Consider the following 14,692-nt stretch of genomic DNA (forward strand, 5'->3'; position numbering starts at 1 on the left):
GCAGGAATAACAATGACACCACCAGCTCTTTAAGGAGTTTTATAAAAGTATTTGACTTAACTGAGATACTGTTACAGTTACCTGAGTATTTGAAATTACAATGCAAGGAAATTTCAACAATGAATTTCAGTACAGTATTTTACAATCCAGTGCTGCTGATCCCAGTTTATACAGGAGTTCTCTAGAGCACGAAGACACAAACAGTGACTCTTGAAGAAAATTAAAAGACACCACAACAAGGGGGCTGGAGATACCAACAGAACAGAGCTGAGATCACAAATCCAGTGCAGCAGGTCATCAAAATGCAAACAAACAAACAAAAAATTAAGCCTTTTTTTTTTTGCCTGTTTGACTTAGAATAATAAAAATGCTTTATTTAAACACAAGCAACTGGATTAAAAAAACAACCCAAGCCCAACTTCCACACTAGATCAGATGAAGATGTGATGCATTTACTGTGCATTTCATTAGTAGATGAACATTTCCTGAGCTACCCAGAACAATAAGGCTTTGTTAATCATCTCAGATCAGCAGCTCAGTGTCGAGTTTTCTCAGGTCAGGTTTTCTCATAAGGCAAAAATTGAAAGAAAAGCTCTTTTGCTACTTGAAAATTAGGATCAGTTGACAGTTGCATGTGAATACACACTGATGACATATTGTGTATGAGCTCAGGCTGCTACATCAGTTGAAGTAGTGGGAGACAAATTCATTCATCTCTGCTGCAAAAAATCTTACTTGTAAATCCAATTCACAACAACCTGTTACCTGGGAAACCAGAAGCTCTGGGTTCCCCCTCAGGTTGTTCTCACCAGATTCCCACAAAGTGCACCAGTGGTTTATATTAATTCCTTTTTATGTCTACACAACATGCTGTTCAAACTTCCCAGGTTTGTCAGCATTCCCAGTGCTGGCTCCGTAAAATGCCTCAGTGGTCCTGCCCTCTGCAGAAACATTGCCAATTCAACACACTGAAGTTGCTTTCATTTTGTTTTTAGTATTTTGGTCAAATCCAAAGTTTCACATTATTTCTTCACTCCCCTCCCCCCCAATAAATTCTCTCTTTGCAATATTTTAAAATCCTATCTGGTGCTTGGGATATCCAGCCCCCTTTTTCCCATCCTAATACAGCAGAAAAAGACATAATAAACATGCCACTTAAATTAAAGAAAAATGGAATAAGTGGAATCCCAGACTGCAAAAATATATACAAGCAGTTAACTTTTTTTTTTCCTGAACTAAACATTTCAACCATAAAAATATTAAACAGCCATACCCTATAGAACTAGGGCTAAGGCTATTTCAATTATAACTATTCTTTATTTTAAAAATATAGGGCTGAGAGCCTTTTGGGTGATATTTATACATTAACAGTATTTCTAGGTTCCCTACATGAATCATAAAGCATTAGGCAGAACACGGACTATTTTTCATAGCTTAATCTTCCATTATCTTGCTTAATTTAATCTCTTGTAAATATGTTAGATAACTACATTTCATTGTAAGAATTAATATAAACAGAAAATATGTATAAGGCTTTTTTTTTTCTCCCTCCTCATGAGCTGGGTACTGTGATTTATCCTTCAAATGGTTTGAAGTTGGCAGGTTCTCCTCCTAGTAAAACCACAAAGTCAGGTTACAGTTCTGACCATCAATGGAACTGGAATTTCTGCATCAGCAGAAAACTCTTTCCCATGCCTGTCTTAGAACATGCCTGACAAATGAGCTGGGCACTGCACAGCCTGGTGGTTCTGCCTTCCAATAGCACGTGTCACTCTAAGACCTGAAAAACCCTTGAAGTCAGTTAAAAACTGGAGTCTCGTCGCTCTTCTTAGGCCTGAGTCAGTTTTTCTCACTTATTGTTCAGACAGAAGGGACAGTGGGAAAGAAAGATTCTTTTCAAGACTGGAAGTTGAGTTTTGCAGTTTCCCACTGTCCAGTTTCAGCTCTGGTATCTAGAAGCCTCTCAGCAACAGCTCCTGTGGTTGGGGCTTCACTATGTGCTACGTGCTGCTTCAAGAGTCACGTCTGCTGCAGTGGCCAAGTGCTCATCTCATCCAAGTTTGCTTTCCTCCCTTCAGCCAGGGAAAGATCTGACCAGACCCAAAAAGTGCATTCAGTCTAAAAGGAGCAGTAAAATGCAAAATGTTGCTGTAAACCAGAAAGGAATTTAATATTAACAGCTTCTAAAAGGTACTAAAAGATGTTACTAATCCATAGGAACTCACTACAAAAGTTACTGGCTGTAAGCAACTTTGGGCCAATCAGCTTAGAAACCTTCCCCAAAATCTTTAGTTTCAGTCTTTATAGAACAATTTATTGATGCTCCAGCTTTTCAAAAATCTGTAATCCGTGTCTGAACTTCCTAATCCTCTTGGCCTTGCTCAGTATCATGTGTCAGTTCATCAGCAATAATGACAGCTATTGTCATTTTCTGAATCCAGCTGGTTTGTACCTCCTGAGAACCCAGTCAGGTCTTCAGAGCAAACTGCCTGCAGCACGTAGGGGTAACACTGACAACAATGTCCATTCACACTTGGACAGGAAACATCAGTCAGCAAACAGGAATCTACATGGAATCAGTGCAATCCCAGGTGGTCTTGTCTTTTGCAACCCAAGTGCAGTACCACAGTGTTAGCATTGATTGAAGAGTTAACAGGAGTTACACAGAGAATAGATGAGAATTCTTCTGAGGGCACACAGAAACGTTCAGCAACTTTGGGCAGGTGGCTATTTTGCTGAAATTAGCAAGATTGGGGAAAAAAAATAAACCAAGCAAAGCTAGGCCCTGGATTTGTGCCACGGTTTGACATCCCCTTAACAGCAGCTTGAGTCCAGCTGGCATGTGAGCAGACTCCAGGCAGGGAACAAAAACAGTCTGGCCACACTTGAGTTAGAAAAAAGAGCTTAATCCATGAATGTGCTGAGGGGACACAGAGGGTGGTCACCAGCTGGCTCTGCTAACACTGCTGTGAAGAGGCTGAGGATGATGCTGCAGCATTGCAGCTACCAATGAACTTCCCAGTGCATCAGTAGCAAAAAATGCTACTAAAAAGGAAAGACAAAACTATTGTTAAAAATCTGTCAAGTCATTCAGTCATTCTATTTAATGAATGGTAAAACAAAGCAGAGCCCAAAGCTGTATTAAACCTCTACTTAGGTCATACTTCATTTGTAGCCATATCTGATTGCTTATTTGATTTCTGAAAGTGCTCAGTAGAAATCCAGAGTTAATGTGGGTAAAACCTCAGGATAACATCCATTCACTTACACATTAGTACTGTTAAATAAGTCCAAGTCAAGTCTACTTTACAATGAAGTGTGCAACAAGCAGAAGTGAAGAACATACACTGTGTTGAGTTCACATTCTTCAAGGTGCAAATTTCAGTTACTCTTGCCCAAATCCTTCTGTTTCTTCAATTGCAAACAACAGCTTTTCCTTCAACTGCTCGTAATTCTTATAGGGTGGAAGGTCTAAGCGATTGAAACTGGAAGTAAAGAAAACACTTAAGCACTGAAAAATAATGAAAGCATCACAAAAAGTCCATTATCAATATGGGTAATTACACTTTTTGCTGGGTAGATGGATGCCTGGATTTGCAGCCTGTGGAAAGCTGACTGCTGACAGAAATTGATGGAGTTAAAGTTCAAACACTGAACAGTGATAGTTTTCTAGAGATGCAGTGCACTTGGTAAGAAGTTTCACTCACTTTTCCCAGTTGGTTAATTAGAGTCATCATTCACACCTGAAATTTTAAATGTGTGTGTTTTTACTAACCACTAATACCCTGAGGAACTGAGCAGAAGAAACTTTTCCTCTGGGGGGGGGTGTGAATGTGCTACTTCACTACCAAGATGATCTTTTGCAGTGACAGCTTCTTCAGACACCACTGTTTAATACTTTACATTTTCAGCAACACCCCAAATCCATGACATTTACAATGGAACCCACTCCATCCCACAAGAGTTTTTAGAAGTTCAGCTGTTACTCAACAAGGAAGTTCACTGGCACAAGGGGGTGTTTGCTTTCCCACAGCCTCCAGCATCTCAGCTGCATTGCCCTTGCATTAACATCTCCCAGCAGATCATTGGCAGCAACCCCAGAGCAACAGGCACCTTCTGGTTTGTTACATACTCACCAGGTGTGACTCCTAGGTAACCAATTTTCCTTTCCAACTTTTTCAATACAAAACTTCTGGGGGCCGTTGCTCCCTGTAACAAATTCAAAGACACAAGGCATGGATCTGGCTCCCTCTGGATCAGCAGGGAGAACACCAGAGCTGCAGTGTGAGAGGACTGGGCACAGGGTAAGGTCACCAGCCCTCCCAGGGGAAAAAAGGCATCTAGAGCCAGGTCTGCATGTGGGGAATGGACACATTTGAAGTGGTTTTGCAACTCAATACAACTGCAAACTCTCCCAAAACAAACCCAAACTGTTCTATGATTTCACCCCATCTCTTCTTCCATCACAGCTCAAGTATAGGCAGGAATTACAAAATTGCATTAAATATAAAATTCATTAAAAACGTCCATAAACATGTAAATTGGTCCTTTAAAAAAAATGTATCTAATGCATGAGAGGGATTAATGCATACCCATGAGGTCAACAAATCCTCCCACGGGTAATCTGCATGTTCCAGTGACAAACTGCAAGAGTCTCATCCTCTTCTCATTATCTATTTCTTTTACAAACTGAAAAACAATTGAAATAAACCTTCAGGTCAGAGCTTAAATACCCAGATTTTCACCTCATCATCACCCACAGATTAACAAATGAACACAACTGTGACAAGTAGCTGGGTTAGCAGTAACATTTTAAGTTTTTATCAGGAATTCTGACTGCTGTTAGTTAAGCTGGAGCCCTGCTCTGGCACTCCTGTTGGTCTGAGAATAAACCCAAGGGTACAGACCTGCCAGAACCAGAGGATCTGCCTGCTGGTCCTGGTGTAGTGCCTGTAGATGGTGTGTCTCTGCCAGTCGTTCAGGTCAATTTCTTGCATTCCACACAGAAGCACCTTTAGGGCAGAAAAAGGGAAACAGACACATGAGGACAAGTTATGACTTGCCTTCCCACGCAGCAAAATCAGCTGCACCCAGAGTTAGAAGCAGCTGCAGTGACAGTGCACTTGATTGGAATTGTAAACTTTATCCAAATGTGCTGGAGCAAGGAATGCTGACTGCAGGGAAGGGGGCTTGGACAGGCCACAACAGACATCCCTGCAATGGACATGGAATGGTGGTTGCATTTAGACACTGGAACCAGGAACAGTTCATCATTGCCCAGCCATACAATTCTCTACTAGGAAAAGGATGGTTTTGTTTTATCATAGAATCCCAGATTGGTTTGGGTTGGAAGGGACCTTAAAGATCATCTAGATCCAACTCCCTGCATGGGCAGGGACACCTCCCACCAGCCCAGGTTGCTCCAAGCCCCATCCAACCTGCCCTTCAACACTGCCAGGGATGGGGCAGCCACAGCTTCCCTGGGCAACGTGGGCCAGGCTCTCAACAGCCTCATACTAAAGATTTTTTTCCTAAATGTTTATGGTTTTGTATTTTAAATTGAACAGATGCTTCAGAACATGTAACCTTGAGAGACCAAAACCATCTAGAACCTGTCCCTGTCCCTATGCAATCATTTGTTGTGTATCTGCTTTTATCTCCCTTTTTGTCAAATTACTCTTTGAACACAGGGAAATCAAATTTCTGAGGGTTACAAAAGCAATTTGAGAAGGAATTTCTACTGGCTAAATCTTTAGAAGTGGGTGAGGGGGGTGCAAACAGGCAAGTGAAGGGAAACACACTAACCAACTACTACTCCAAGTTTCCCTCATGTGCTCTGTAAAACAGCTGTCAGCCTTAGTGAGTTCTGCTCATCAGACATCATGGCTGGAGTTAAGTTTTTTCTGTGTAACAATCTTGATCTAGCAAGAGCCAAACCTCTCACCTCCAGTTCCTTAGCATCAAAATACTGCAAATACTGTTGTGGCAGAATTTCATTGAAGCCTTCAAAGAAAGCCTGTGTCTGCTCCTCAACACCTCGGGAAAGTCTCCATTCTGCTACTAACCTGTAAAAGAAGATACAGAAAGATCATCTAAGTGGCTTGTGCACAACCAAGTCTTTGTTAGCCTATTTTGAGATGAGCTGTAAGCTAAGTTAAAAAAAATCAAAATGGAAAGTCTGGAAAGTTCTGGGGATACAGCACTGTATAATTCTTAGTAACCTTTACTTTGTGCAAATGATTTTGTTTTTTCTTGAAGTTAAAACCCTGTTTCCAACCACTCTGCTACAGAAAGTATTTTAGACTCAGAGGAGGCAGCATCTCTTCACTGATCATATTAATGAGAGCACAGCAGTCCCTAGGTTATTTGAGGAAAGAGAAAAAATGCAGAGCTATATTTGTCTAATATTCTCCCCAGAAATCTCAGTCATTATCCATGAAAAGGTAAAAACTAGGTCAAGTTGTACTGGTGAAGAGAAGTAGGACTGCTAGCTTACCAAGAAACGACTATGTCCATTTGGAAAGTTCCATATTTGTTTCTGTTAATCATGAAACTTTGCTCTGTGGCAGAAACTCCACTCTCCAATAATAAAAGGGTGAAAAGCAGGCAGGAGACCCGAAGAACCTGAACCCAGGGAGAAGCAGATATTATGCTGAATTCAAGCCTAACCTGTCAGGAGAACTGGAGTCTACAGGAGAGATGGCTATTTTCTGATTTCAACCCTAGAAACTTTGGGGACTTGAAGCAGGACTCAGAATAAGACAAAAGAATGTGAGTAAATCCAGAAGCTGATCTCTCCCTGGGTTCCTAGAAACTAGAAGAGAATGGTTTTCTGCAGATCCTTCCTATTTTCAACCCCAATATCCATACTCTGCACAACTGCAAGATGCCAGTGTGTTTTTGCTGCTAACACCACCTTTTCTGTGAATCACTGCAGTGCCTTCAGATTACTCATGGGACCAAAATCCACTCCCTTCTCCCTCATCCATTTGCATAAGAGAAGCTTTCACAGAACACATGGTAGGAAAGTGAGGACAATTCCACTGTGACTCAGGTCATTTTGTGCCTGCAAAGTGTGACTTTTGTTTTTTATTGCAAGCACATCCTCCCAGATTAGATGTTGAAGGTCAAGCCTTAAAGCCGAGCTTATGTGCTGCTGCATATTGAGGAAGAAAGGGACATTTCCAGGACAAAGCAGGTCACCATTCACATTTTTATTCTTTACTTGCTTTTATGCTATGAAGCAAAGTCAGTCCAGTAATAACCACATGCAACAATTTCATGAAATGCCTGCCATTCACATTTATGTTGTGATGTTCCTCTAAACTTACATACACCTAGGAAAAAAAGTGGACCTTCTACTGACTGTAACCTTTGGGAAAAGTGGATTTCAAAAAGCCTGTTTTCAAATATTATATCCAAATAATTGTCACTCGTTGTCAACATCAGCAAGAACTCAGAAACAGAGTATCAGCAATGCTTCAGGTTACATATTTTGACAATCTTGTCTTGCTAGAACTAAAGAAAACAAATGACAGAGATAAGAGTATTTATAAATCTTCATTTATTCTTACCTAATATACTCTTCCTTGTTTTCTTCTGTGACGAGAATGTTGCTACCATTTGGCTTCAAATCATGGCTTTTGATTTCACCTAGGATTTCTTTATCAACTGAGAAAAACATTTCCAAGCCACATTCTTCAATATTATTCTCTCTGGAAGGAAAAAACAACATTTTGAATAACTATGTCAAGGCTTTGTAGTCAGTAGAGGAGATGGGTACGAGGAAGCTTAAGAAATAACAGTTTGGAGCTAAATAACCAAGACAAGGAACTGCTCCTTATGTGGAAATTACAGCTTTGCAAGATGCACTGACTCATTTTGCCTATGAATTGTACCCCTGATCAGAAATTTTGAATCAAGAGAACTCTTGAATTTACCCATCTCAAGGCTGACAAACTACCTGCTAGCCATGATCTGTGCAATACAGACACACTGCAGGCAGTGACAATTTTTGCATCTTTCACTGTGTATTTATTGCTGCTTCTTACAGGCAATGCAAGGACTGTGCTAAAAGGCTAAAGCTGCCACTTGGTCAGGTAACAGCAGGGAAGAAACTACTAAGAAGGACTTTGCATGCTTAATGACTTATCCTTGACTCCAGTATATTTATGGGAATTTCTTGCTAATTTATACTAAAACATCCCAAGCTCCTAAGATAACAAAGTACAAATGCTCCTGCTAAAGAGGAATTATCTTAGAAATTAAGGATGTGGAAACTCTGGATAAAAACCTTTCAGACTTCTGGCTACAAAACAGGATAACAGGATTCCTTAGTTACAGAAATCTGGACTTCCAGCTTTCAGACCTTTTCTTCCCTTTTGGGTCTCAGTTTCATGGTATTTTTACTCAAATAGCAACTATGACAATTCCCAATGGAATTTCATCTTACCACACCTTTTAGCAGCACATACATCGAGTACAGAACATACAGCTCTTTGAAAGCCAAACCAAAATCCCTCTCTCCATTTGTGAACATCTCCGAAAGCTGCTTTCCCCCCTCCTTGTTGTTCAGGGTAACACCTCTGAGATTCACCACAACAGGAGGTGACAATCTTGTCTGTTATATTTATTTCTGCATTTAAAAACCAATCTATTCCCACACCCTTTACCAATTTCTCAAAGCATTTTAAAAGCTATTCTGGTTTTGCATGATTCTAGTCACAGAATGAATGCTAATTTTTCTGATAAATTTTTACTATGGCAGTAAAAATAAACCCCAAACACCCTGAATTTTGTCTTTTTGTCTTTCCCTTCTAATTTTACTGATTTTTAAGCTGCTGGAAAGGGAAAATCACCTCTGTTACCGAAACAAATGGAGCACATCAACTATGGACTAGGACACCTTGGAGTCCTGCTATTATAAAAAAGTACAGAATTACAACCCTTTAGAGGTAAGGGTTTGTTGTAGTCTTTTTTTTAATTAGAGGCATCTGCAAAGGGGTGGAGAAGGACTCAGAAACAAGAATGCAGAGCAAACAAGATGATTGACAATCCATCCATGGAAACATTCAGATTGGAGTAAAAAAATCAAGGACAGCTAGAAAAATGCATGAGCATTAACTTCTTTAAATCATTACACCTTCAATGTTAACCTTTCAGTAAAGTCTCAGGTACGACTAACAGGAGAACTGTGGTAGTAAATAATAAACTACATTTGTTAACTTTACATTATTCTAGCACTAGGCATTTAGTTTTCTAACTAAGCCAGGTAGTAGAGAAACACTGAGTGGATTTTTGCTGATTTCTTTTGATCTGTTTTCTGAAAAGTTTCAGAATTTTACTCAAGCCATTTTATCTGTAACAGTGTTCAAGATTGCCACGTCTGTGTAATGTCTGCCTGGATTTATTACAAAACAGCAAAAATCATAGAACCATAGAGCATGTGGGGTTGGAAGGGACCTCTCAAGGTCACCCAGTCCAGCCCCTGCTGCAGGGTCCTCTGTAACTAGATCAGGTTGCTCAGAGCCCCACCAAGCCTGACGTTGAATGTCTCATGGGATGGAACCTCCACCACCTCTGGGCAACCTGCTCCAGTGCTTCACCACCCTCATAGTAATGAAGTTCTTCCTAATATCCATATCCAATATTCTGCTGTGCAGAATATTCAATGGACCAGAAAGGCATTATGAAACTATTATATTTGTGCATCTGAAGTCACAGTAAAAATTCCAGCACTGCTCTGGAATTGGTACATTTTTCAGTTGGGTTTTTAATAACAAATTTATACCTACTTCCTGACAGAAGTGAAGATCAAAACCATTGTGTTGCTACTTCAAGAACAAAATCAAGTCAAACTCACTTTACCCAGATGAGAGAGTTGTAAAACTCTGGGTCAACAGATTCTAAATCCTTGAGTCCTACTGGCTTGTTTAGCATCCGTTTATAGAAGGGCAGAGAGAAACCAGTGTCAATGAACTTCCCATGGAACAGAGCCTGAGGAACACAAAAACAAGGTCATGCAAAGGATGACTGAATGTCTGACAACATTCTGGACTCTGCACCTCTGAAATCTGTCAGGTAAAGAGTTAAACCAACCTAGAATATCATGACTGTGAACATGCTGAATTAACTTACACTACCAGTCTTTACAGCCAAACACTGGATAAAGAGTTTCAACTCAAAAAGGAATTGGTCCATCTCAGGGTGCAATATTTACTTCCAGGGAAATTACATGAGGGAACTTCCTGCTTTTCAACTTACCATGGCAATGAATCTTCCAATAAATCGGAAGTATTTCAGGTGGTCTGGATTAATGTAAGAGGCTGGGTTTATCTGTAAGCAGTAGTTATCTTTCCCTGCATATTCAAACAGGCAATACATTGGGTTCAAAACTTCATGTGACAATAGAAAGAACCACTCCCTGAAATCACACAAACAATAAAAACACATTTCAAAATAAATTAAATTAGAGATTACTTCAGCTAATTCCTGGTGACCTGGGAATTCATTGGCACATAGGGAATCAATCTGACTTCTTTACCAGAAAGTACATTAGACCCAACTGAGCACAATTTGAAACTGACACAGCTTGGAATGACTAGCAAAGTTACAGTGATATATATCCAACTGTCAGTGGTTTGGCTAAAACACACTCTTCTCCAAATGAGCAGATCAAAAGTCTATCACTGATTGAAACTTCAGGGTTTTAGGGAATGCTAATTAATATATGCATTTCTCAGTTACATTCCAGTAAAGACTTGGGACTTGAAAGTAGATTTCTATTCACTTTTTCCATAAACCTCTACTTCAGTATTCATGGTTGTGCCAAAGACTCACTGTAGCTCAGTAAACTAGAGTAAGACCTCTTCAATCACTGAGACAATTAAAGTAATTCCTAATGCAAGCTGAAAATAATTGTACAGTTTTAAGGCATGCACACACCCTAGGGAAGTGTCTTCCTTAGATATTCTGAGGAAAGGTAAGGAATAAACTTTACTAAGCCCTGCAGTTCAAGTATCTGTTTGGGGAAGTCTTCACACCAACCAGAAAAAGATATGAATTGCTATTTCAGTTTAGTTTACCTTGCAACACCTCCATAATCTAAGCCTTCTTCACCAGGGAAAATAACCCATAAACGTCTCCGTAGATCCTGAGGGCTGAAGCTCATTATCTTAGTAAAAGAAAAACAATCAATTCTTTTTAATAAATCAGCTATAAGCACTAGCTAGACTTCTTATCATCTGCTATCAAGAAATGCAGTAATAATTCAGACCATAATATAATAACAACAACAGCAACAAAAATTCAGACCATCAAATGAACCACAAGTAGGTGAAGCACCTGCTTATGGAATGTTCATGGAATGTGAAGTGCTATTGCAAACTTATTTCCATAGATCCAAAAGCAGAAGACAGAAAAGAAAAATAAATAATAATTCTGAAAGCAAAGACTGGGAATACTCAGGCCAGCAGTGGGTCTGTAAGAATGTAACAGAAATCCAGCCAATAAATAACAGGCCCACATGAGTAAACTGGGTGTTTGTTAACTTGCATCCCAGTTGCAAGTAATGAAGAGACATGACCAAGGACTCAGGGAAATAAATTAGAAACAAAACAATAATAAACCTTCAATTTCACATCTCCTAAAGGGGATGATAAAAATGTAACTAGTTTATTTTAGAAGAATTAGGAGGAATCATAGATGCTAAGGAACTTTTAACTAATGATGGTTTTAATGTAATGACCAGATCTGCAGTTATGCTAATTGGGTCAAGTGCTGGAGATTTACATCAAGAAATTTCACAGAACACTTCTGGGTGTCCAAGAACCTTAAGTTTTTGGTTTGCAATGAGAGGCACAGAATATGCATCAAAGTTTGCATTTTCAAAGCTCCTAGATGTCTGCTTTGCTTGTAATTTCACTAGAGATTTTAAAATATGTTGGGAACATAGTGATACCTCAGGAGATATACAGCCTTATCGTTGGAACTGGAAAATTAGATGTGAAATGTGTTGCCTTACATTTTAAAGGTCAACAAGAAGGCATAATACTTACTTTCTTTTTTTGCTAAACTATCCTGCAATGGGCACTGATTACCAGGACAATTAATTATGTGATACTTTAAGACCGAAGTATGGAATTTGTCTTGGAAATAGTCTCAAATTAGAGGATTTTACATTTTGGATTAAAACTGGAAGAGGGGAGATTTAGGTTGGACATTAGGGAGAAATTCTTCCTTGTGAAAAAAATCACCTCTCAAATAAATGAGTCTTTAGAGCCAGAAATTCATATTTTAGCATGACCTTTTTAATATACAAATATGAATGTATCCTTACTATTGAACCAGTATTGTTTTTTTGTTAGTCTCACTTAAAATAACATTAGCAAGATGTCAAAGGGTCAGGAATGACATGTGTCAGTAAATTTAATCAACACAACTTTTCATGCCCACTACTAACACATTTTAATACTCTACCTGTTGAAATGAGTCCTCAAATAATGTTTTTCTGCTCACTGTGATCTTTATGTGCTGTGGCATCCCCAGTTGCTGAAATGAAATGTTTCAGAGGTGAAATGCACAATCACTTGAAGTTCCTAAAACTGATTTTGTTATTTGTTGTACAGATTGATTTCAGAGGCTAAATTTCACTAATCCATATAAAAAAAACCCAGTTACCAAGACATTTAAATTGTATTTACTCCAAGAATAAATTACTTCCAATTCTGCTACCTAGAGTGAGGTGCATGTGCCTCCAGTCCTGCTTGGAACAGGTTCAAATACTGCACTTGTACAAGACATCAGAAAACATCAACATCAGTAACACACTCTAAGTCAGCAAGGCTTTCTAGCTCAGAATTTAATAAAAACTTAGAAAATTTAGGTTATTCTGCACAAAATTATAAGTGAAAAACTAGGCTAGTCCTTCCTCTGTTCTTCAAAGGACAATTCATTCACTCTTGAAAATGGTAATATTTAAACCCAACTTTTTCCTAAACACCAAGGTACTTAATCTTTTGATACACATGGAGTTTAGAGGACCCAAGACTGACACACTGGAACTTGCTGTCATGTCAGAGCACACAAACATGCATCACAGTATATTCTACAATGTTCAGACATGTTCTGGGCCAACTGTCCTGCACTGTCTTCCAAAAACATTTGTGCATAGAGTAGATCTTGCATTACCTGTAAAAATACTGTACCTCCATATATTCCCTTAGTAACAGCAGAAAGGAAACTCTATTCTGATAATGCACCACTTCAAAAGGAAGTAGCTAAATTGATGTTTTCCTTTATTCTAAAAAGTTTTAAAGCCATAGCTGGGATGCCTTTAAAGCTAACAGGAGTTTATACAAATCCTGTATTTACTCCCCCTTAATTTAACTCACCTTGACCTCACAGCAATTTGATTACCTTTACTTGCAAGGGGTTCATTTAAAGCATGGAAGCAAAGCCCAAAAAAGCAAGCAAAGACTCCCACGGAATGAATCCATACCTGACACCAGAATCTGAAATAATGGACCTTTGCCTTGAAGTCACGCACATAAGCTATCTGGGGTCCATTGTCTCTGGAACCAAAAGGAGAAAAAATTAATTCCAAAAGTGTTTTTGTAAGTAAAACCCCTGCAAATGTATTCATTGTATAGTTGTGTTGTTTCTTTGGTTATCTAGTTGAAAGATACAACCCTACAGGCTTGGGGAAGAGCGCTGAAAACCTGTCCAGCAGAAAGGGACCTGGGGGTCCTGACTGACAGGCAGCTGGACATGAGCCAATAGGGTGTCCAGGTGGCCAAGAATGGAATCCTGGCCTGTAATGGAAATAGTGTGGCCAGCAGGAGCAGGGAGGTGATTGCCCCCCTGTACTCAGTACTGGTGAGGCCACACCTGGAATACGGTGTCCAGTTTTGGGCACCTCAATACAAGGACATTGGGCTACTGGAGTGTGTCCAAAGAAGGGCAAGAAAGCTGGTGAGGGGCCTTGAGAACAAGCCTTTGGAGGAGCAGCTGAGGGTACTGGGGATGTTTAGTCTGAAGAAAATAGTCTGAGGGAGACTTCTTCACCCTCTGCAATTGCCTGAAAGGACACTGTAGAGAGGCAGGTGCTGGTCTCTTCTCAAAGTAACTGGTGACAAAACAAGAGGAAATGGCCTCAAGATGCACCAGGGGAGCTTTAGACAAGACATGAGGAAGAACTTTTTCACTGCAAGGCTTGTCAGACATTGAAACCTGCTGCCCAGGGAGGTGGTTGAGTCACCATCCCTGGATATTTTTAAAAGTTGTCTAGATGTGGTGCTTGGGGACATGGCTGAGTGATGGACTTGGGAGTGTAGGGTTAATGGTTGGACTTGATGACCTTGAAGGTCTTTTCCAACCCAAGTGATTCTATGAAGATTCTTATTCACATTTTTTAATTTTAGGGTGTAATTTTCTTGTTTTCAAACAAAGAAACAAAAAAAATCTTCCATTGTAGATGGTGGGGTGCATACACTGCTTCTGAAACAGTATCTGATTATGAAGTGTGGGAAAGATTCTAACCACAAGGATGGGATGACATTCAGTTAATTTAATTGGGAGTAAACTTATGGTTTTAACTGCATTCTGGGTCCTAAGAATCAAAGAAAGAAAGAAAAGATTCTAACAACAAGGATGGGATGACATTCAGTTAATTTAAGTTGGGAGTTAAATTCTG

At 39.5% G+C, this 14,692-nt stretch overlaps 1 protein-coding gene across 1 annotated transcript in view; it reads right to left on the minus strand.

Moving 5' to 3' along the window:
• Nucleotides 1-3,335: 3,335 nt before the first annotated feature.
• The window catches only part of ITCH (itchy E3 ubiquitin protein ligase), a 30,618-nt gene continuing 19,261 nt past the window's right edge, over nucleotides 3,336-14,692 (minus strand). The window contains exons 14-24 of the mRNA XM_009999360.1: nucleotides 13,499-13,571; nucleotides 12,478-12,549; nucleotides 11,085-11,173; nucleotides 10,264-10,423; nucleotides 9,863-9,996; nucleotides 7,575-7,715; nucleotides 5,945-6,065; nucleotides 4,908-5,012; nucleotides 4,593-4,689; nucleotides 4,137-4,209; nucleotides 3,336-3,485 (exon numbers count right to left, since the gene is read on the minus strand). Of these exons, the coding sequence (XP_009997662.1) occupies nucleotides 3,386-3,485; nucleotides 4,137-4,209; nucleotides 4,593-4,689; nucleotides 4,908-5,012; nucleotides 5,945-6,065; nucleotides 7,575-7,715; nucleotides 9,863-9,996; nucleotides 10,264-10,423; nucleotides 11,085-11,173; nucleotides 12,478-12,549; nucleotides 13,499-13,571 (1,165 nt within the window). The 3' untranslated portion in view covers nucleotides 3,336-3,385. The remainder of the gene's footprint in view (nucleotides 3,486-4,136; nucleotides 4,210-4,592; nucleotides 4,690-4,907; nucleotides 5,013-5,944; nucleotides 6,066-7,574; nucleotides 7,716-9,862; nucleotides 9,997-10,263; nucleotides 10,424-11,084; nucleotides 11,174-12,477; nucleotides 12,550-13,498; nucleotides 13,572-14,692) is intronic.

This window comes from Chaetura pelagica, unplaced genomic scaffold (genome assembly GCF_000747805.2).
Source record: "Chaetura pelagica isolate M959 unplaced genomic scaffold, ChaPel_1.0 scaffold376, whole genome shotgun sequence".
NCBI lineage: Eukaryota > Metazoa > Chordata > Aves > Apodiformes > Apodidae > Chaetura > Chaetura pelagica.